Raw genomic sequence first — 24,510 nt, 5'->3', positions numbered from 1 at the left:
CTTAATCCATAACTCCATCGATATATATAAATATTTTTATATGAATTTTAAATTAAATTGCATGGATACTCTTAACATAATAAAATAAGAAAATAAATTTGTTTAGACAAATGATCCCTTCTAACGTTTGGTGTAAACGATGATTTATTAGTTGTTAACCACTCAGTTTTGTTTAGTAAGAACTTGTGTGAGATGGTCCCACATGTCGTATTTTGTGAGACGTATCTCTTATTTGGGTCATTCATGAAAAATATTGTTTTTTATGCTAAGAGTATTACATTTTATTGCGAATATCGGTGTAGTTGACACGTCTCACAGATAAAGATTCGTGAGACCGTATCACAAGATACTTACTCTTTTTGTTTTATCGACTCTAGTTTTAAAAATGATTATATTTATAGTAAGAATTTGCTCAACTTGAATAAAATTTTTATTGAATTTTTTTTTTTATATAAACAAAAAAGTCAAGGAAGCAATTGCTCCTCGAGTATACTTGCGTTGTAATATCAAGGAACAATGCATGTGACGCAATGAAGAATTTTAATAATAAAGTCTCAATTGTGTACGATGGATAATGTCGCTAATTGATCGTCAAACAAGTGGAATGTTGTCATGAAAACACATAACATGATAGGATAGAATGAAAAGAGAATTTAAATTATTAACAGGACTTTTTCTATCCTATATTTTGTGTGTAAGACTTAGGTTAGTCCATTGTATTTGGTGAATCTCACCAAAATAGACGAGTCCATCATAATCTAGGCAAAAATTTGTGTGATACGATCTCACGAGTTATATTTGTCAGACAGATCTCTTATTTGGGTTATCCATGAAAAATATATTATTTTTTATGCTCAGAGTATTATTTTTTATTGTGAATATGGTTAGGGTTGAACCGTCTCACAGATTAAGATCCGTGAGACGGTCTCACATGAGACCTACTCCACGATCTAATGGTCGACAATACACTATCTGAACTTTTTAAAATGTTAGTTTTGAGAAAATTAATTTTTTTATATTTAAAATAATGCATTGTAAATTAATTTTCATAATAGAATAAAAATAATATAAATGGAATTCTCTATTCCTCTACACCAAGGTGCACCTAACATGCACACACATATCGTGGAATTTGATCTAGTGCATGATAGTTCAAAGATTTAACATCCAAAGCAAAGAGAATGTGTACACAAGGTTCCCAATATTGCAATAAAGATAGAGCAATAATAGGAGTGGTGTCCCATGAAAAATATTTATACAACTTGTTATTCATTTTGTTTGTTTTTTTTAAAAAAAAACGCAAACACTTGAAACTTCATGATTTGTAGAACCATTGATAAACGAAAGAACTTGGTGCATTTCAATTAGGAATTCGAAAAAATGGTATATTAAAATTTTAAATATGAGTTTCCAATATCAGTGACTGTGCTTAATTGGCTTTGAATGTGAATATTACAAATGAAATGAAGACAAAAGCATTAATTAGTGAAGGGCAAGAGGCAGGCAATTCTTGATTGGGGAAACATAGTGTCCCAATGCGAGTCCAAACACAGCTATACATCCTTATCATCTACACCTTTAATTTCATCCTTTTCTACAAAGTGGTATTGATTAAAAAATTAAGTATAAATCCCACCATTTTTAACACAACCTCGCATTTTGGTCGGTGAAGTGAGAGAGTGATTGCCATTTTTGTTCTTGATGTAGCTGCCAATTGTGTGGTAAAATGATACATGTTATTTGGTGTGCATTCCGTAGAAAAGGCACATACAAGAACACAAAATATTTTGGTATTTCGTACTTATCAGAAAACAAAAAATATCGAAGAATTGCTGTCACTGGGTTCTTGCCAAAATACGAGAAAGAAGAAAAAATAAAAGTGCAAAAAATAGTGTGAGAGAAGACGAACACTAAAGAAAACGATATGATGAGATATAATAACAATAATACCAAGTTATTTCACAGTAAACGAAGTTCCTGAGAAAAGCAAAACAATTGAGCAGTTTCAACAACTCAGTGCAGAGACTGCTAATCTTTTTTATGGCAGATGATAGTAATGCAATGCAGCAAATTTAATGGCAAAGACCAAAACAAGAAGTTTGGGTTTCCTAACTCTTGCATTACAATTTATTACTGTCAGCTGATGATGGTGAAATTCAGACCTGGTTAAGTAATATTAGAGAGTGACACTTCGACCAAGCAATTAATTAATTGGGAAATTTAAACAATCCATTATTGAATCTACAAACTTGCCGTCGTCTAAACTGAAACTCGATACTTCACTCCACCAGAGAAGTACACAACAGAAAGCCTCGAATAAGAGAATGTAATTTTATGTATGACTTTTTTTGAAAAAAAAAAATCATAATATACTCCAAGCTTATCCTAACGAAGTTGAGAAAATATTCCCACTTGCAACGTAAGAACTGACAAAAAAGTGGCTGAAAAATAGTTTAGACTCGAAGGGATGGCCATTTGCCAGTCCACAAATCCATTTTCCTATATTAACCTGACAGAGTCCACATGCCCCATGTAGAGAGATGTCCACCCTTCAGAGTCTAGACAAAACCCATTACCTTGTCCACTTAATAATCCAAGCAAATGACCGATATAACTCAACCCCACATTTTCACATCGCCAAACTGACCCACATCCGCACTTGAAGTGTGATAAAAATAAATAATAAATAAATAAACTACTTCAAACTATACATATATATAGCATCACCTCCATGAACGTTACCCTCTGTAATCCAGCGGGCTCTTATTTGACTGGTTTTTCCAGAGAATGCCAAGAAACAGAAGCATCTTTTCTTGATCTTTCTATCACAGTTTTCAGCATAGGTAGTTGCTCTGATACATTGAAGGTGCGTGGATACATTGTCTCCATTGGGATTCTGGGTCCATTTCCATTTCCTGTTTCTGCATTCTTGCTGTCATTTAACGGTGGAAACTGTATCACTCGAATATTGGGGATCCAATAAAGCTAAGATTTCGAACCATTTCCCATCAGTCATCACACAAATGATTTGCAAATTGCGCCTCATTTGTAAGTATTCAGTCTTTTGTCTTCTATTATTTTTGCTGAGAGTTCTTGCAAAGAGTAAAACCCCATAATTGGATAAGACCAACATCCACCCTGTGAGAAGAAAGATACTAACAGTTTCAATTAACTATGATTTGTGTATGAAACTCACCACCACATGACAAAATATCATACAATTTTTCTGAATTCTTGAACCAGGTCTCATTCTTGGAGTTAATGAAACTATACAGGCGAGTGCAGGAGTAAATTAGAAATACAAAGATCCTCTATTTTGGAACTAAAGTAAGAAACAAAGATGTCTTCCTTAATGGACGAGAATCAAGATTTTCGGAAGCAAATAGGATGCATGAATGGCATTTCTCAACTCTTTGATCGTCACCATTACCTTACAAGTTGGCGTATTAGCAGCCACAACAATAAAAAACTACTTTTAGGTACTTCAAGGTTTCAAATACTTTAACATGAAAGCTTTTAACTCTACGTGTTTCTGATAAACCCACTTCACTGTGTGTATTCTTTTAGGTACCCAATACCAGTTGAACTCCCAACATACAGCAAGAGCTGCTGTGGTGAGATTCTGAGCAAGTTTCCATTGCTTTTCTCAGAAAAATATATGTGAAGAAATGGATTCCATTTTAAGCGTTCTTAAGAATAAAATAAATTACATGAATGTAATTGTACCACTTACATTTGCAGGAAAAATTTCAGGATGTGCAGCAGTTGAAACATAGAGTTTCCATGGATTCATCCCAAACCTCTTATTTGTCTTCCTCGTGTTCATCTACATTGTCATCACTTGATTCTCATGGCACAGAAGGTACTAAATCACTCCCACAAAGACAAACCTCCATTCATGAAGGCACGCTTGATCTTCGTGACGTAGTGAAAGGATCGATGTACAGAGAAGCCCGTTGCATGCCTGTCAAAATCCAAACAAATGATAAAAGTAGAGGCCATGGCATGAAGCACATCGACTCTCCCAGGCCCATGCAGCAGTACAAATCCGGAAAGCCAGAAACCACGGCTTCTGAGGGATCGACACGGTGTCTTGCTATGTTCCAAGAAAGTACAAAGAACTCCAAGGATGCACGGCTGGCACTTCCTCGTTTCTCTTATGATGGGAGAGAATCTAGAGAGACATTTCAGTCGACTATGAAAAGCAAAGAACTCCCTAGATTATCGTTAGACAGTAAAGAAAGTTCTATGAAGTGTAAGCTCCACGAGTCAAGGTCGAGTTTACTTAGCAGGGACTACCTGCAAATGGAAGGTGAGAGCTACAACCAAGATCTCCCTTTGAAACAAGAACCAGGAAGTCAAAACCGATCATCTGGTGTTGTGGCAAAACTAATGGGCTTGGATGATTTCCCAGATACCAATTCATCTGAGAAAAGTAGGATTACAAAGGTTGAGTTATGCCCAAAAGAAACTTTTCTTTCAAAATTATCCACAAAAACAGAGAAAAGCAAGCAGAATCCAGTTTTTTATTCCCCACGTGCTTCACAGAACAATCCTACATCTCCATCACCATGGTTACACAGTGCCAGTTCTATCAGGAAACCGACTGAATATTCAAGGTTTCCAATGGAACCAGCTCCTTGGAGACAACAAAATCCCACTCAAGGTTCTCCAAAAAAGGCCCAACAAAGCAGGAAAGCATCAACAATTACTCAACATCTATCTTCTTCAGTTTATGGTGAAATTGAGAGGAAGGTTACAGAGCTTGAGTTTAAGAAATCAGGTAAGGATCTCAGAGCCCTTAAACAAATTCTTGAAGCAATGGAGAAAACAAGAGAGAGGTTAGAGAACCAGATAGGTGAGTCTGCTGAGGTTACATCACAAAGGAGATGCAATTTGGAAGAAAGTTTATCGGATCAGAATTCTAGTTTGTCAAAGTGGCAGAATTCAAACTACCACAAGGTCCCTAGCACCAGGGGTCCTGGAACTCCTAAGCCTTCAGTTTCTTATATTGTAATCAAGAAACCAACGAAAGTGATTGATGAAAAAAAGCTTTCAAGCTCCAATCAGCTTATTGAGATGGGAATACATCGGCAAAGAATCCAAACTCTGAACCTGAAACATGAGAGGGAGAATTCAGCTCACAGGCAAAAGGCGAAAGATTTTATGCCAAGGATTCATAATCTCAAATACACCGGCAAACATCTTCCTTCAATTGATAATAGGACCACTCGGAGAACTGTAGAGTTGGCAGGAACCTTAAAAGCACCTCAACTCATGAAGGCAGAGAATTGCTCTGGAAGAAATATAGTTGCGCTAAACGCAAGATCACGACAAAATCTACCAAAGAGAGAAGGAAATTTCAATGCCACTGTCGCCACTTCATCAAACTCCGTCAGGGTCGAGAGTCATTCCAAGAATAAAATTGTAGAAAAAGGTCCGCAGAACAAAAACCGCTCAAAGAAATCAAAGTATTTGGAGCTTAGTGATGAACAATTGAGCGACTTCAGTAGTGAAACAAGATTTTCAAGTTACCAAGGTGACTCGGCCTCTGCAAAATCAGAAAGCAACAATAGCATAGCTTCACGTATAGAAACAGAGGTCACAAGATTGGCCCATTCAATTAATCCAAGTGCCAGTCAACACCAGGTACGTAGAGATAGAGTAAACGATGTTATTCTCGTGCTTGTCTAGCTTCATGACCACCGAATAGAACTTGATTTATGTTCTACTTTCCAGAATTCTGTGTCAACATGCATAGATATTATACCAGCAGCTGAACTAGCAGTCACCATGCAAGAACAACCAAGTCCAGTCTCAGTTCTTGACTCTACATTTTATGGTGAAGACTTGCCATCTCCAGTAAAGAAGATATCAACGGCTTTTCGAGGTATTCTGTAAATACAAATTTGTTTTGTTGTTTTTTGACAAATTCACTTTAACAATTTACACTATGCAACCGATGCCTCAAATTCAAGGGCAAGAGTGAACTCAAACAGAATACATCACAAAAATAATTCACTACAGTATGTATGCAAGATCATCCATATTTAAATAGCAGTTGTCTCATATTAATAAGCCAGTGAAAATATTTTCCTTGTGCTATATAGATTGTAGCCATGCATTTGAACGATGATGTGTGCATATAAATTGATTGTCAAAACTTATGACATAATTTGAAAACAACTTGTTCAATAAAGTTGTACGATGACTGAAATTTGAATATCAAACGTGAAGAAAATAAAGAATGTCATAGACACAATACATGCCTTCCATTGTAAAATGTACATTCTCTTACATGCACTAACAATGCATATGAATCTTTTGACTAATTGGATCTATTGTTTTTTCCTAATATGCAGATCAGAGTCCAAGTCCTGATGAAGCCAACTGGCATCTTGAGAATCTAAATCATTTCATAGATTGCCCGAGAACTGATCACAGTCACATAGTTCATGACACTAGATTGTTGAAAAGAGAATCCGAAGAGTTTGCTCAGAACCAAAATGAAAAAGGATACGGGTGCCCCAATCCTAATCAAAGATATGTTGGCAAGATACTGCATACATCAGGACTCCTGAAAGGCGCCAACTTCATCCCAATGGCTGGTCAGTTCCTTTCCTCACGCCACGTGATTAATCCAGACATGTTCAGTGTTCTCGAACAGATGGAGGAAACAATGCCAAGCACGAACAAAGAATTCACTGAAAAGAACAGTCAGATGCTGCTAAATCAGAAAATCGAAAGAAAAATTGTTTTTGATATGGTAAACGAAATACTTGTTCAAAAAGTCGCCCCAGACAAAACATTTACTGTAGGGAGAAAAAGGATTAGCCCGGCAGTGCTTGTGAAAGAAATAAGTCAAGAGATGGAGCGGTTGTGCAGAATGCCTGACAATAACTTTGACGAAAAGGATGACGGATTAAAAAGAATCTTAACCAGAGACATGATGAACCAATCTGAAGATTGGGCAGAATACAGTGGAGGGATTCCAGCCTTAGTGTTGGATATAGAACGTCAAATCTTTAAAGATCTGGTTAACGAGGCGGTCTCAGTTGATCATGCGGTTGTTCATGATCAAGTGAAGAAACATCGCAAACAACTATTTACCATGTAGTATTTCTTTTTCATCTGTTATTTAAAAGCAAAACACTAACTCCATTACTTCAATATTCATGTTCAATAAGCCTCCTCTAAAACTGATCACAGATTTCATTTAATTTGAAGTACCCTACCATTTTTTCATGTCTTGCTTCCATCGCCAAACAAAGAATGCTATAGAGCTGTTGGAAAGTTAAAGTCAAAAAAAATTTATTTTGATTCACGTCCCTTGATAAAATGATCGAATATGGCACGCCCAATATTTATCACAATCTCGATAATCTACGTAAATTCATCAAAATCGAACCCAACGAAACCAGTGAATTTGATTATATGAATTATAGCCAGTCATGATAATAAGCAGGCAGTTACAGTAACATACCGCAACTATTTCTCATATAGAAGAATAAAATCGCCTGTCGCTGCAAATGTAACAATTCACCTACTGCTACCCTCGATCACGCCCCAGAAGCCAGTCCATAAACAAATATACTGCGTTATCTAAATTCATAACTTACACTCTCTGTGGATTCTTCATTTTAAACCAAGACATTTACTCGGCCTTGCTGCTCTCGTCGTCTCCGCCGTGATATCCCCAGAGCACAGCACTAGGTGCAACAATAGCCGGGGAAATGAAAATTGTAATATAAATAAAAATTGCTTTGCAAAATTTTATCACAAGCTTCCGTAGCATAGTGGTAGTGCGTTCGCTTCGTAAGCGAAAGATCGCGAGTTCGATCCTCGCCGGGAGCTCGAGCTATATGTTTTTTACTTTTGAAAAACAGTTGAATATCATGTTTCTCAAATTTTATATAGTAAATCGATCAAAACGATATGATGGCCCTAATCTAAATTTAAAGAATCTTATCTTTATTTTTTAATTTATGCACTTTATGGTGGATAGTATTTAAATTTATGTTTAATTTATTCATATAAACAAGGGAAAATAACTTCTTTTTGAAATTTTCTTTACTAACGACTTTATCCTAAGTTTAATTTTGGTATGTATTAACTTTAATTTTTTTCTCTTTTCCTCGTAGTATGATCGAGTGAAGATGTGGCTTCGAAAAATGATGAATACCGATATATCATGCATGGCGTCGGCGATTAATGAACCAAGATACGCAGAAATTAAAAAGTCGGTGTTTCAAAATGAAAATATAGACTAGTTAATGATACTGGAACAAAATAGTTATTTTTCTCGTAAATATATGATATCACCCAAATACTGTACATGTAGAGAGACTCGCACACTTCGTTTGCTGCGATTAGTGTAAAAAAACAGTACAAGGATTCTGTGCATGCATGGTCCCCTGTGCGTTTACACATACCCAGACACGTGCAAAGTAAAAAAATAAAAACCCTAATTACTTTATACTGCTCCAATCCTTTTCATCTTCCCTTCTTTGGACCACACACTACGGTTTCCATTTATTTTTTTCTTCCTTCAAGATTAAGCTTAATTTATTTTTCCAACTGTTACTTTCTTGGATCTTATGTCAAAATTGACAACACAGCACCTATCGTATTCACTCAAGAACAAAACCCTTTCCCATTTCCTTCTTTTTCTTCTTCATGCTGTACAGGACCATGATGTTGGCTAGGGTTTTTAGTGCCCGAAAATGGCAATATTAGGCATGCTCATCATTGGAAATGCTCATAAAAATAAAATATCGTGGAACTGTTGAGTACAATAATTGGTAGCAACAATATAACGCTCTGTGTAACTCAATACATTAATAATTCTTAGCAAACCGTTCTCTCTCACACATATATATGTGTGTGTGCGCACGCGCGCAAACAAACGTAGTAAAAATAACAATAACAATAATAATAAAATGACTTGATATTTATGATATATATAGGCAAAACACTCGCAATGTTGCAATTTTCTATAATCAACATGAAATCTTGCTGACATGTCGTGATCAATTTCTTGCCAGCTGCATGCATATGATCTGCGATTTATACCTCTTCCAGAAGGAGTTCACAGAATAAATGGACTATGATCTAAAAAATCTTCAAACACAATTACACAAAAGTGAATGGTGCAGCTTAGAAGTTAAATTCATCAAACTCGTGACTCCCTCACTTTTCATGAAAAGAAAATTAAGAACAAGTTTGTGCATGCATCATATAGAGCCTTTTAAAGCTAGCTACCTCGAATTATGAAACCGGTCACTCTGATTATTTTGCTCATTTGCCTCATTGTTCTGTGAAGAGAGGAGATTGGGTGTCATGCTGAAATGGAATGGCCTCACGGAATGAGTAGAACCTGAGTTAACAGGTGAAGAAAGGGAAGAAGTAGACAATTGTAAGGTCTGATAATTCGGTTGTTTAGGGTATAATTCTGTATTCATTACAGCGATTTGTGAAGAGTAATGGGATTCTGTAGCCGTTCCAGGTTGGTACAAATGAACCTGAGATCCTGATGCAATAGACACTGTGGATGACATTGGCAAATGGCTGAAATTATGCAAATCTTCATTTGCTCGAACCATACTCAAGCCATGGCTTTGTATAGGTTGAGATAGAGTTAAATTTGAAGGATCCTGTCTAAAAAATGGATCATTTGTTGAAATATTATTCAGAAAACTTGAGAATGAAGTGGGATTTTCCCTAGAAGCCAAAAAGATGCTTGAAGAAACATATGGATTTTCATCTTCATTTCTTGACCAACTCTCATCTCTCCCACTTGTTTCACTCGAAACGTCCATTGATTTCCCCCAGAAAGGACTTGATCTTTGGTGTTTTAATGGATCATTCGCACTGCGACAGATCTTTAGGCCTTGTAACTTGTCTGATTGTGAAGCTCCCAATTCGAAAAAACTTGGATTTGGACGAAGACTTTGTGTGCTAAAGCTTAGTCCATTAGGGATTTGTAATGGAGGCAATTCATCAATCTCATTTTTCGAAGCATCAAGAAGCCAATCCACCACCTTGCTTGGCTGATTTAGCCCTAACCTATCTTGAAGATCATACAACTGTATGGCAGTTGGAACCGATAACCTTACACGCCTGTCCCTTAAGCCTTTGGCTGTGCAGACTTTGCTGTGTCTATCTTTCCCACCAAATACTCGGGAAACTCGCACGATTCGTGGATCTTTTAACCTAGACCAAGATGTTACTGAAGTATTTGATGAGGCCAGCTTGGATATTTTGGCTTCCTGTGTAGTTTTGCCTCTTATTTCTTGAATCAGTGTAGTAAAATCTTCTTCCCTTTGATTCATGATATATCTTCTTATATATATATATATGTATCTATACTTCAGATCTTTCTAGCTCTCACAACATATACATTTTACCACAAAGAAATTGATGAGCATGTTGAGTCTTGAAGCATAAACCTCCAATTTCCAGCACCAATTTTCTGTTAAGATGACAAGATCTAGGATTAATTTCTTTTAAAAAAACATCAGCTTCAGCTTCATGAGATCCAAAGAAACACACGTGTATTTGAACTCTTAGTTTTCAAAGATAACAGAACAAATCAGTACACTCACCTCTAAACTTCTGATTTAATCGACCTTTCTGATTCAGAAATTGTCAGCCTCGAAATCTGAAATTCACTTTCATATGAATGAGGATATATAAATCTAAATCTGTTTGAATATTAGAGAAAACAAGATGCCGGTCTGCAACAGACCAAGCTCCATCGACAGAAAAGAATGGTGCAAAAGCGCCCACGTTACTTATTCTCTCAGTTTTCTTTGTCACACCACCTGGGCTGGATTGGTATAATTGCTAACTAAGCATTAGCTAGTACTGAATGTGTACAGTTTGAGTGAGAACCTTTTCTTCTAATACAGAGAGAGAGCGAGAGAAAAAAAGTAAATGTAGTTGTGTGTCTGGATTTGGAAAAGTTACCCGACAACAATAAAAAGACATTATTAGGACGGGGATCAAAGTTCATAATAATTTATGATTTTCACTTAATTAAGAACATATTGAGAACAAGTAGCCAATAACTTGTAAGAAAAATTAATACTAAACTAATATCCGCAATATTTTACGTGATTTATAAAGGAACAGAAAAGGGATAGATGCCATGATTTCAATATATTTTTATATATATTCAAAAAATAATAATTTATTTCCACTAAATTTTTCGAGATTTAATCCAAGGGTTTAGCCTTATATATACACACACGAAGTTAACTCCTGACTCCACACACAACATAAATTAGAGACAACTATTGATATAAGTGATACTAAGGAGGAAAATGCCTTGTTAACATATATATATATATATATATATATATATATATATATATATATATATATATAATGAAGTGTACACTGAAAATTAAATAAAACAACTTGAAATAATCCTATATAAAATAAACCAAGATACTGGTAACGACACCTTAGCTTGCCTTGAGGCTTGAACCAACGTATGCAACAATTAACTCTCAGTCTGTGCAGAGATTGGACCACACTATTTTAATTTCGAACGATTTATATATAGTGGGAAATTTGTCGCATTTTTTGACAGATATTTCGATCTTATGTGTGTGAGTGTGTGTGTATATATATATAGTATATAGTGAAATATATATATACATATATAACTAATCAGCCATAATAATATATATATTTGAATATATATAGCGTATATACCATACTACAGTGCTGCTCAGATCAGATAATATTGATAATTTATCATCAAAATATTGACAGGATCCCCAAAACTGGAACGTGAAAATAGACTATTTTTTTTTAAAAAAAGAAAAAATTGCAAGTTAGTTGATTAAGAACGCATTGGTCTTTAATTATATTTGATGTCTTTAACTAACATGCATTCTGATTTCTGCCTCCGCCAGGTGGAGACAAGTTTAAATCTTCAACAAATAGTACCACTGATTGCTTGTGTTCCTGTGAAAAGGCTAGTAATTAAGAACGTACATGACAGACAATATTGGTGGCAATGCAGACAGAGGAAAGTAGAAATTATATAGTAAGCAAGTAAAGTACGTACTCCACAATTAAAACTTATGTAATGCAAGAAATTAAATTTTGTTGTAAGTAGCAATCATTACTTTCTCTGCCAACCGTTGATTAATATATTTCCTTTTATAATTTTTTAACTTTTATTATTTGTCAGTTTTAACTATTGGAGTTTGAGTTCACAAATTTTTATTAAATGAAATATTTGAAATACAAAATATTCATATATATATATATATATACTGGAGGATTTATAAATAAAATGGGCTGAACAACGGCCCAAAAGGAAAAAGGGAAATCGGAAAATCAAGAGGTATATATATTCGCAAAGATCTGCTGATTTGTTTAAATAGCAGATTTTTTGAGAGTCGATATATTTCTATTTGTTTTTATAGAATTTTAAATTTTTTCACATAATTTTGTGAATTTATTTTGATTGATTTTATTTTTTATATTTATGAACCTGATAAGTGCATTTTGTGCACTTAAATTATTCTTATATTTCATACAGATTCTTAGTCCTTTTCGGGCAGAATTACGTGTTTTTATTATTATTGGTGTGATTGCAGGAATCTAGGTGAGACCACTGAAAGGGCGTGAAAAGGAGCGAAGATGGTGCCTAGTGTCCCATGTTTAAGCTTAATGAAAATCGAATGGAGTGTGCCAAGGCACACAAAAGCCCCCATTCGTATCAATTCTAAACTCCTACGTCAACTACCAATTTTTGAGCATATACGCTAGTACCTACCGAAAACTGAGAGAAAATGAACATGTGTATCACCACAAAAGTTCTTCTCCCTTGTTTGCGTATAAGAAGATCATCGAAAAAAAAAAAGATGAAAAGAAAGAAAACAAATAAGGAGAAAGACAAGTTGAATAAAGAGTATGACATGTGATGTGGAAAAAAAGGACAAAATGGTGAAAGTGTTGTGGCAATGCAAGTAGAGGTGAAACTAAAGGAAAAAGGAGGCGAATATTGAAAAATAAATTGGTTTGTTTTCTCTCACTTTTGCTTCCCTATCTTCTTTTGTAGCCATTAGCCATAGCCTAACGTTATAAGCTTAAAAGACCTATTGACCGAGTCACACGTACCCAATATACTAGTGGAGAAGAGTTGTCAAGATTAAGCCTATGGACACTGGAAAAATACCATCGATAGACACATGATTTGATTGTTTACATGTGCGCATCTCATGATATTGGATTTTATTTGGTAAATTGTTGTCTTCATAATACCAATTGTTTAGCAAAATGTTACCCTATAAGTCCTATTGATTTGTGAAGGTAAATGTGTGCTTCAATGATTTTACTAATTACTTGTGTGTCGAGGAGTCCAGAATTTTATGAAATAAATAGCTATGAGCTTATCTTGGCATTTGGAGTGGGTAAACGAGAATAGCAAAACACACACGCACGTGAACTGTGAGTAGTGTTGGCATGTGTTCGATTCAACATCATGGAAATTGTAATCTCTGAGACTAGAGGTTATCCTTTTATTCCACAATTATTGTTCGTTTAGGTTATTTTAGTCTAGTTAATGTTTTATTTATTTTTAGTTTTATTTTGCTCGGGACTAGCAAAAGTTTAAGTTTGGGGGGATTTGATAAGTGCATTTTGTGCACTTAAATTATTCTTATATTTCATACAGATTGTTAGTCCTTTTCGGACAGAATTACGTGTTTTTGTTATTATTTGTGTGATTGCAGGAATCTAGGTGAGACCACTGAAAGGGCGTGAAAAGGAGCGAAGATGGTGCCTAGTAGAAGAAATGTGAGCCAAGCAAGCAATGGAATGCAGAAGCACCTGCGCACATGCGCCTCCCAAAGTCGCGCACATGCGCGAACCATACAGTGAGCAGCGCGCATATGCGCGAGAGAGAACAGGCGAGTCCAGACAGCATCGCGCACATGCGCCACCCAAGGTCGCGCACATGCGCGACCCATCCAGAGAGCAGCGCGCATCTGCGCCGCTCATGGCGCGCATATGCGCGCAAGAAGGAAGCACACTTCAGGAGGCCCGCGCATATGCGCGAGTCTGTGTCGCGCATATGCGCGCGGTGCGAACATTCAGAAATAAATAGGTTTCGGCGTGTTTTTTTGAGGTTCGGAAATATTTTAGCAGAGCCGTCACACCACTCGAGGAAAAGGAGAAAAAGTGAGCGCGCACAGAGAACGGGACGCGAAGAACGGAGATAGAAGACGCTGAATCCAGACACGGAGACGCACTTCCATCTCTCGCCAACACGTTCTTAATTCGGTTTCTTACTTTTACGTTTTTTATGATTACAAACAGGTTTTGTATTGATTTAATTACGAGTATGAACTAATTCTATTTTCTAGAGATTGATGTAGTCTTGGTTGAACCTATGTTATTGATTTTTTAACTTTTCATCTAATTAATTCGTCGTGTTTATTTGTGATTTCTTGTGATTAATGCTTTTGGATTACTGGCCATAATTCGATTGATTGAATAATTAAAATCTAACACTCGAAAGAGGGGATTGAAATTAGGACAGGAGAAATCACATCGTTAGATATTTATAACGTGCAAAAGACGTATAACTCTGACTAATCCATAAGAAGACCTTGGTTGCATTTATTACGTGTTGCTTGATTTTGAATAGACATATTAAAATCGGTGATAGGTAATACAATTCTATTTATCACTCGACAGAGGGAGTAGAAACATTGCGAGTTCTTGGTTATAAATGCGATGCAATTTAATAACATGTTAGTTGATGCCGATTTAGCATATGGGAAGCCAGACGAAATCATAACTCTAGATTTATTTCCTCAGTGAATTCTATATTGTGTGCTAGAATTACAGTAATTGCTATTTTATTTGAATCGATTACAAACCAACTATTCGATTTGTCTAAATAAAGTTGAGCTATGTCAATTATGGTAATTAATATACAACTTTGAATAATTACTCCTCGTGGGATCGATATCTGTACTCATACAGTACTAAAACTTGACACCGTATACTTGCGGTAGTGAAAACACGCAACAAAACCTTTTCATATAACTTTATAAATTTTATCTCTATGATTATCGTTTTACGTGAATAAATTTTATTTATTTTATTTTTTAATTTATCAATTTTATTTTTAATAATATTACTAACAAAAAAAAACAATTATTTATACTATAAAATAGAGAATACATATTTGAAATAATAAAAATTTAAAAATTTTAATTTTTTATAATTATTTTTATACATATGTTGATAAGCTTTTAAAATTATATATCAATTACATTCATTATTATCATTATCATTATTATTTTTATTATTATTATTATTTATTTAAGTGAATAATATTTTTTATTCACTATCATATATAATAAGTTTGAGTTATAATTAAAATTAAGATGTATGTTAACTAGAATTATATAAAATAATTAAACATCAAATGTTATATAATAATTAATAAAATAATTATTATTCTAAATTTATAAGTCAATAAAATATTTTTTTCAATGTAATAAATATGATTTTTAATTTTATGAAGTTTTGTGATTGGAACACGAAAAAATAAAATAAATAATGTTAATAATTTTGATTGTAAATTATTGTTGTAAATAAAAAAAAAATATGTTTTTAAAAAATTTGGATAAAAGGAGAGAAGAAAAAAATAAAAATTAATGTATGTATAAATATTAATTTTTAATAAAAATTAAAGTAAGTACAAGAATTTGAAATATTTCTCAATTAAACATGAGTATGTATCTTGTGATATAGTCTCACGAATCATTATCTGTGAGACAGGTCAACCCTGTCGATATTCATAATAAAAAATAATATTTTTCATAAATGACCCAAATATGATATTCGTCTCACAAAATACGACTCGTGAGACCGTCTCACACAAGTTTTTGCCATTAAATATCTATTTAAATCTTTAGATTAAATCAAAAATATTTTTTAATATTTTATAGTTATACTTTAGGATTTAATTTTTACGTTTTATAGAATTTCATAGAGTTGCTAAATATTTATTGATATTTTAAATAATTTTTAATTTTGTTTAAATTTTTAAAAATAAATTTTTATATAGCATGACTTTTTAAAATTTATATCAAATACTACTGAATTTTTATCGATAATAGGTTTTATATCATATAGCATGATAATAGGTTTTATCATCACTTTCAGATCACACAAATGACGCTGTTTTTTTTGTCGAGTTTTTTGTTGTTTTTGCACCGTGATCAGTGATAAATATTAAGTATTCCGTCTCTAGATGATGGCTACCCTTTGTTTGATCGAGAATGTGTGTTAGTTCAGTTGATGTGTTTTTGCATTTAATTTCTTAATCCGCGTGATGCTTTCTCTCTTTGATTTTGTTGTTGACACGTATCTCAGTTAGATCTGACGGTGGATTTTGTAAACTCCGGCCATTGGTTTTATGGGACAATTAAAATTTATATCATATAGCATGATAATAGGTTTTATCATCACTTTCAGATCACACAAATGACGCTGTTTTTTTTGTCGAGTTTTTTGTTGTTTTTGCACCGTGATCAGTGATAAATATTAAGTATTCCGTCTCTAGATGATGGCTACCCTTTGTTTGATCGAGAATGTGTGTTAGTTCAGTTGATGTGTTTTTGCATTTAATTTCTTAATCCGCGTGATGCTTTCTCTCTTTGATTTTGTTGTTGACACGTATCTCAGTTAGATCTGACGGTGGATTTTGTAAACTCCGGCCATTGGTTTTATGGGACAATTAAAAAAATGAGATTGAGACATAAAGTTTTTAAAAAAGAAGGACTCTGACTTTTTTTTAAAAAAAGAAGGAGTTGACTCTTAATAATAAAATTAAAGCTTAATTAAATTTTTAACTTAATAAATTAATTATACTTTTCTTTTTATTCTCCGCCTATATATGCTTTCACCCAGAAAAATTGATCGACCAAATATTTTCTCGGTCGACCAAGAAGAAAATTGGTCGACCAAATTTTTTTCTCGGTCGACCGAGAAGAAATTTTATATGGTGGACCAATTTGGTGAAATTGGTCGACCAAATATTTTCTCGGTCGACCAAGAAAACAATTGGTCGACCAAATTTTTTTCTCGATCGACCAAGAAGAAAATTTTCGTGGTGGAACAATTTGGGGAAGGTCGACCACGAAAAGCGTAATATTTGCGACGGTTATAATAAAACCGTCGCTACAATAGATCGGCGATGGTTTAAAACCGTCGCATTTAGCGACGGTTAACTCATAACCGTCGCAAATATGTGTATCGTTCAACCACACTGTTAGGTCGATCAAAGCTTGGTCTATCAAAAGAATGTTGCTGGGTCGACCCAAGATGTTGGGTCGACCGACCAAAGCTTGGTCTACCCAGATTTTTGGGTAGATCAAGAAAAGTTGGATAGACCCAAATTTAGGTAGTTGTTTGGTCGACCGAAGATACATTGCTTGGTCGATCCAACATTTTGGGTCGACCCAAGATAATTACTTAATTTTGACGGATAATTACACAATTTTGATCAATGTTGCATGTTTTTAACATATGAATCACATAATTTCACAAGTATGTTCCATAATGTTACATGTTATGACATATGAGTCACAATTTCACAATTATGTTATATGTTTTGACATATGAATCACAATTTCACAATTATATTATATGTTTTCACATATGAATCAGAATTTCACAACTATGTTACATGTTTTAATATATGAATCATAATTTCACAATTATGTTATATGTTTTAACATAATTTCACAAATTTCACAATTATGTTATATGTTTTTTAACATATAAATCACAATTTCGCAATTACGTTATATGTTTTAACATATGAATCACAATTTCGCAATTACGTTATATGTTTTAACATATGAATCCTAGTTTCACAATTAAGTTATATGTTTGTTTAACATAAGAATCATAATTACGTAATTTTGATCAATGTTGCTCGACAATCGTAGATGTTTAATCCATGAATTGATTAATATATGAATCACATAATTTCACATGTATGTTTTATAATGTTACATGTTTTGACATATGAATCACAATTTCACAAGTATGTTACATATTTTAACATATGAATCACAATTATGTTACACGCTTTTGGGTCGACTCTTTTTCTCACACATTAATCCATAGATTTGACAAATATGACCGATAATTACTTAATTTAGACGGATAATTACACAATTTTGACCAATGTTGCGTGTTTTTAACATATGAATCACATAATTTCACAAGTATGTTCCATAATGTTACATATTATAACATATGAGTCACAATTTCACAATTATGTTATGTGTTATATGTTTTGAAATATGAATCACAATTATGTTATATGTTTTCACATATGAATCGAAATTTCACAACTATGTTACATGCTTTAATATATGAATCATAATTTCACAATTATGTTATATGTTTTAACATAATTTCACAAATTTCACAATTATGTTATATGCTTTTTAACATATAAATCACGATTTCACAATTACGTTAATGTTTCAACATATGAATCATAATTTCACAATTAAGTTATATGTTTTTTAACATAAGGATCATAATTACACAATTTTGACCAATGTTGCTCGACAATCGTAGATGTTTAATCCATTAATTGATTAATATATGAATAACATATTTTCACATGTATGTTTTATAATGTTACATGTTTCGACCCAAAAGGCTGGAATTTTGGGTCTACTCAAAAGGCTGGAACTTTGGGTCGACCCAAGTTGGTACATAAATGTTACTTTGTCGACCCAAGTTAAATATGTGTTTCATATGTTAAATCTTGTAATATTATGTAATGAAATTGTGATTAATATGTTAAAACATGCAATATAGTTGTGAAATTATGATCCATATATTAAAACATGTAATTGTGATTTTTATGTTAAAACATGTAATTCAATTGAAATTGTGATAACATATAATTGTGATTTTTATGTTAAAACATGTAATTCAATTGAAATTGTGATTCATATGTTAAAACATATAACATTATAGAACATACTATACTTGTGATTATGTAATTGTGATTTATATATTCAAACATGTAACATAATTGTGATTCATATGTTAAAACATATAATTGTGATTTTTATGTTAAAACATGTAATTCAATTGAAATTTTGATAACATATAATTGTGATTTTTATGTTAAAACATGTAATTCAATTGAAATTGTGATTCATATGTTAAAACATGTAACATAGTTGTGAAATTGTGATTTATATGTCAAAACATGTAACATAATAAGTTAAAACATATAATGTTATAGAACATACTATACATGTGATTATGTAATTGTGATTTATATATTCAAACATGTAACATAATTGTGATTCATATGTTAAAATATGTAACATACTTGTGAAATTGTGATTCATATGTCAAAACATGTAACATTATAAAACATACATGTGAAAATATGTTATTCATATATTAATCAATTAATGGATTAAACATCTACGATTGTCGAGCAACATTGGTCAAAATTGTGTGATTATGATCCTTATGTTAAAAAACATATAACTTAATTGTGAAATTATGATTCATATGTTGAAACATTAACGTAATTGTGATTTATATGTTAAAAAACATATAACATAATTGTGAAATTATGTTAAAACATATAACATAATTGTGAAATTATGATTTATATATTAAAACATGTAACAAAGTTGTTAAATTCCGAATCATATGTGAAAACATATAACATAGTTGTGAAATTGTGATTCATATGTCAACACATATAACCTAATTGTGAAATTGTGACTCACATGTCATAACATGTAACATTATGGAACATACTTGTGAATGTATGTGATTCATATGTTAAAAACATGCAACATTGGTCAAAATTGTGTAATTATCCGTCAAAATTAAATAATTATCGGTCATATTTGTCAAATCTATGGATTCATGTGTCAGAAAAAGAGTAGACCAAAAAGCAACCTTGATCGACCCAAAATCAACATGGGTCGACTCAGAGATATTGGGTCGACAAAGCAATGTATGTTGGGTCGACTTGGTCTACACAATCTATTTGCGACGGTTTAACATAAACCGTCGCAAAATGAAGTTTAGCGACGGTTTAATAAAACCGTCGCAAATATTGAAATAGCGACGGTTTGGATGTAAAACCGTCGCTAATTTGAGATCGACCATAAAAATTAGTCGACCGTCGACCACACAATGTTGACCAATTTTTTCAACAAAATGGTCGACCATATTGGTCGACCAACTGTGTGGTCGACCAATCTTATGGTCAGCTGTGTGGTCGATCAATTGTTTGGTCGACCAATTTTATGGTCTACCAATCTTATGATCAGCTGTGTGGTCGACCAATTTTATGGTCGACCATAATAGTTGGTCGTCCACAAATGGTCGACCAATTATTTGGTCGACCATAAAATTTGGTCGATCGACCACAAAATCAAAGTCGATCTCAACTCATCGACGCACACCGCAGGAAACCAAAATCGACAAAAACGTAGAAGCAAAATATCGACATAAACGTGAAAATTAACACATTTTTGTTTGTCATTCTTTCGATTGAGTTTGCGTCGCCTCGACTGAAGGGTTTTTTCGTGAACAGCGGGTAAGGTTTATGGGAGGAGGTTTTTCTGTTTTTTTGTAAAGATTTATTTATGTGGATTTAATCGTGTGTTTAAAGATTTTAAACTTAAAACATAAGGACATAAAAATAAATGTGCGTGTGGATCCTTTTTTTTAAAAAAAACACATCTGAGTCCCTTTTCCCTGATTTTCCCTTGGTTTTATTTATTGTTTATTTTTGAGACTTATGTGTACTTTCAGGTGTAAAAGGTTTTTTTTTTGTTTATGGTACAATAATGAATTATAGATTAGGGTTTACGGAAAAGATGTCTTTTTTTCCAATGTTTGTTGTTGTTAGATATGCTATATTTCTGTTTATTGCTATGCTACGCAGATCTTGAGTTTAGTTGACCCTAGTTTGTGCTGTTTTGTCTGGATAGATTTTAATCCTCTGGTTAGTTTTAGGTTTAAGGTTGTGTATTTTTTTAGCAGAAAAACAAATTACTTCCAGCTTTGAAAAATTGTTTCCAGGAAATGGGAGAACATGGTAAAAGTGCTTTTTTACTTGATTTTGCTTTTTGAAGTTAGATTTTTCAATAAATGGAAATGTAATTCGAGTGGGATTATTTCTTGCTTAATTTACAGGCTACCAGAAAGTATATATATATACATTGAATTATAGCTAATTAGAGCTAGATTGATCAAATTATAGCTAATTAGAGCTAGATTGATCAAAGCACAAATCATGTTAAGCTATATTTAGTTTGTTAGTTGTCTCGTAAAGATTATGCACCAAACTATAAACAAAGATATGTGAAAGAGCTTTTTGGAGATTATTTTGTCCCTTGCTATTTTCTGAGCCCATTTTGACTTTAATTTTATTTGCTTTCTTAAGCAATGGCCATGCAAACTGTGAGTACTCTGCCTGCTCCCAGTGCCCAAGTGGTCGGAAATGCTTTTGTTGAGCAGTATTACCATATTCTTCACCAGTCTCCTGAGTTAGTTCACCGATTTTACAATGATTCGAGTGTCTTGAGTCGCCCAGATCCTAATGGTCTTATGACGACTGTGACAACAATGAAAGTAAGTTATTATGATTGTCCAGAAAACCAAAAACTAGTTCTATTCGTCTTCATTTTTACCTTTTTTCTTTTCTGGACCTGCATATATCTTAAGGTTCTTTTTTTCTGATGCCACCTGATTTTTGAGAGATTCATGTTTGTCTTCAACTGCTTTATTCTCGTAGAATGTATTACATGTATTATATATTTAATATGGTTAGCTGTAACAATAATCCATTACCCTGAGCTTGTTCATAAATCCGTTTCAGTTCCTATTTATCATGCAGCTTACATCAATGTGTAGAATTGTTTGCCACAATACCGATTTACCACACGATCAATTGTCAAAGATTCATTAAATTTTCGTTGTTTAACGTGCTCTGATGGAGAAAAGGTTGTTTCAAACATGGCACAAGTAGCAGATATAAGTGATTTCACTCGGTGATATAAACCTTTGTTATGTTTTTTTTTTTACCAGAGCATTAATGATAAAATTTGTTCCCTGGACTACAACAACTACAAGGCAGAGATAAAGACTGCTGATGCCCAGGATTCATATAAGGATGGAGTGATTGTCCTAGTTACTGGTTGCTTGACTGGAAAGGACAATCTGAGAAGGAAATTCTCGCAAACCTTTTTTCTCGCTCCTCAAGATAAAGGGTGGTACTATGTTAAAAATGATGTTTTCCGGTATGTGGAGGAGAGTGAACCAGACATCAGTGAAGTGACAAACGGAGTAGGTGACTCAACATTACATTCTGTGACCCAAGATCCAGGTTGGCTATATAACTCGTTTCAAATGAATTAAAATATGGTCTTACAATCACTTTTTACTGGCCTTTTCATCAACTTCAGTTTTTTTCCAGAACCTGTTCAAGTGGTTGATCTGCCCACCTCAAACAATACAGCTTCTCATGAAAAGGAAATTGAGACTGTGGATGAGAAACCAATTGTACAAGTTGTTGATGAAAAACAAACTAGTCATGACAGGGATATTGTTATTGAAGCTAAATCTCATCCTGATGAGAATCACATATCCGGGAATGCAGAATCAGATGCTTCTGCAATCGAAGATGATGCTCCAAAAAAATCATATGCATCAATTGTGAGCTCACAAACAAAGAAGGGTCCGACCAAAGTTTATGTCCCTGCTAACATTGCAAGATCTGTAAAACCTGAGAAACAAACTGTTATTCCAGTTGCCGAGCCATTGGACTCTGAAGCATCTGCCCCTTCGAATCAGCACCTGTTGATACCCCTGAAAGCAAAGATGACCAGGACGAAGGTATTTTTTCTTTTACAGTCGTATAGGCTCATTGAGTAAGAGCAAGCACTATGGGCCTGAATGCATGAGATTTGGAAGACAATACTTGATATGAAGCCAATTGTTGCTTATCTACATTCTTTTTTTCCCCTAAATCAGTCATTCCAAAGATATATATTTATATTTTTGTGTTATTTCTTACAGTTGATGGTCACTCCATATATATCCGCAATTTGCCTCTAAATGCAACAGTTGCTCAGCTTGAAGCTGAGTTCAAGAAATTTGGGACTATAAAACAAGACGGAGTACAAGTCAGAAGTAACAAGGTTGATTTTACCATCACTTTTTTCGCTGTTTCATTCTACTTGCTCAGCTTGTGTCGATACTCATGTCATTTGTTCCTTGTATGCAGCTACAAGGATTCTGTTTTGGCTTTGTTGAATTTCAAGATGTTGTCTCCATGCAAAATGCAATTAAGGTTCATTCCCTTTGAACTTTCTTTTATTTTGATTTGTGCTCAGATTGAGGGGTGTTCAGAGTTCAGACTATGTAGTCTGTTTAAGCCTTAACCTTGATTTCACAAATCTGAAATCAGTCAGATCTAAAAGTTTGACCGCTCTGATTCACGAATCTGCTTGTTTGTCCTATTGCAATAATTTGTTTATTAGAAAACATATGATCAAGAACTCTTATGACATATCCCTCGATTACTATGTAATGATAAATAATTTACTTTTTCAGGCTTCTCCTATAACAATTGGAGATCGTCAAGCTGTAGTGGAGATAAAGAGGACTACAACTCGAGGTGAGACATCAGCCATGATAAAAATATACTCGTGATATTCTCTCTTCGCCAGGAACTTGTTACACTTTACTGGTTCTTCATATAATATATTTATGATGTTACTGTGACAGTTGGCACTGGGAGGGGTCGTTTCAATTCTTCACGCGGAGGGTTTCATCATGACAGCTTCAGGGGACGTGGAAACTTCAGTGGTGGTCGAACCTATGTGAGAAACGATAGCTTCAGGGGTCGAGGGAACTTTGGCAGTGGACGTAATGGAGATGGTTATCAACAAGGAAGAGGGAGAGGTAATCGACGTCCTGGCCTGAGTCTGAATACTGATTCAACGTGAAGTATGTATCTTAGATATATGGGCAGCAATTTTGGCACAGTTTTCATCATCTTTGGCATCAAATTTCCAAGGAGTGAAAAGTAGTAACAGTTCAGTTATTCTTTCCAACTGTGTAGAGGAATTTTAATTGCAATAACTTAATTATATTGTCAGATGGAAATTGCTTTTCAACCTCGTTTGTTGCCGTTATGGCAAATGCTAAAGTTATGGTTTAACCGAGTGTGGAGTGCGAATATCGAGCAGAAAGTTTGTAAGATTCGTGTCATTTAATGATCTTTTAGGGTGCTTAGTTATATGTCTATATAACTATTGTAATAGAAAATGCGTCCCTACATTGGCGAAATAATTAATTAATGTTCATGAACTCGTTTTCATCATTTTTGTATTTATCCCCTTGTGGGCTTTGGTGATCGATCGTGACCAATAAATATATAGATGAAGGAATCAATCA

At 33.8% G+C, this 24,510-nt stretch overlaps 2 protein-coding genes, 1 non-coding gene and 1 pseudogene across 5 annotated transcripts; 3 read left to right on the top strand and 1 right to left on the bottom strand.

Moving 5' to 3' along the window:
* The first annotated feature begins 2,859 nt into the window (after window positions 1-2,859).
* Window positions 2,860-7,469, top strand: LOC140836297 (protein LONGIFOLIA 1-like). Of its 2 annotated transcripts, none has more exons than XM_073201713.1 (6): window positions 2,860-3,048; window positions 3,244-3,479; window positions 3,568-3,614; window positions 3,742-5,649; window positions 5,740-5,890; window positions 6,363-7,469. In XM_073201713.1, the coding sequence occupies exons 2-6, from the start codon at window positions 3,341-3,343 to the stop codon at window positions 7,115-7,117; spliced, it is 3,000 nt and encodes a 999-aa protein (XP_073057814.1). In that variant the 5' UTR covers window positions 2,860-3,048; window positions 3,244-3,340; the 3' UTR covers window positions 7,118-7,469. The 2 variants fall into 2 exon arrangements, with proteins under 2 accessions (XP_073057814.1, XP_073057816.1); XM_073201715.1 differs by having other exon boundaries at window positions 2,912-3,048; window positions 3,276-3,479.
* Window positions 7,470-7,782: 313 nt separating this feature from the next.
* On the top strand, window positions 7,783-7,854 carry TRNAT-CGU (transfer RNA threonine (anticodon CGU)). Its single transcript has one exon. It is a non-coding gene; the product is annotated as a tRNA-Thr (tRNA).
* An 887-nt stretch (window positions 7,855-8,741) lies between these two features.
* LOC140836302 (uncharacterized) lies at window positions 8,742-10,959 on the bottom strand. Of its 2 annotated transcripts, none has more exons than XM_073201730.1 (2): window positions 10,605-10,959; window positions 8,742-10,489 (listed from the first exon to the last, which is right to left on the bottom strand). In XM_073201730.1, the coding sequence occupies exon 2, from the start codon at window positions 10,329-10,331 to the stop codon at window positions 9,258-9,260; it is 1,074 nt and encodes a 357-aa protein (XP_073057831.1). In that variant the 5' UTR covers window positions 10,332-10,489; window positions 10,605-10,959; the 3' UTR covers window positions 8,742-9,257. The 2 variants fall into 2 exon arrangements, with proteins under 2 accessions (XP_073057831.1, XP_073057830.1); XM_073201729.1 differs by having other exon boundaries at window positions 8,742-10,471.
* Window positions 10,960-20,842: 9,883 nt separating this feature from the next.
* On the top strand, window positions 20,843-24,230 carry LOC140836301 (nuclear transport factor 2-like; annotated as a pseudogene).
* Window positions 24,231-24,510: the final 280 nt, after the last annotated feature.

The sequence above is a fragment of the Primulina eburnea genome, chromosome 7 (genome assembly GCF_022965805.1).
Source record: "Primulina eburnea isolate SZY01 chromosome 7, ASM2296580v1, whole genome shotgun sequence".
NCBI classification, from domain to species: domain Eukaryota; kingdom Viridiplantae; phylum Streptophyta; class Magnoliopsida; order Lamiales; family Gesneriaceae; genus Primulina; species Primulina eburnea.
This window is presented reverse-complemented; position numbering and strand designations above follow the sequence as displayed.

Excerpts from the sequence above, each read along its gene's own strand:
- LOC140836297 (XM_073201713.1), top strand. The coding sequence starts at position 3,341 with ATGTCTTCCTTAATGGACGAGAATCAAGATTTTCGGAAGCAAATAGGA. Across the intron at positions 3,615-3,741 it reads ATACAGCAAGAGCTGCTGTG|GAAAAATTTCAGGATGTGCA; the intron begins GTGAGATTCTGA and ends TTACATTTGCAG. Across the intron at positions 5,891-6,362 it reads GATATCAACGGCTTTTCGAG|ATCAGAGTCCAAGTCCTGAT; the intron begins GTATTCTGTAAA and ends CCTAATATGCAG.
- LOC140836302 (XM_073201730.1), bottom strand. The coding sequence starts at position 10,331 with ATGAATCAAAGGGAAGAAGATTTTACTACACTGATTCAAGAAATAAGA.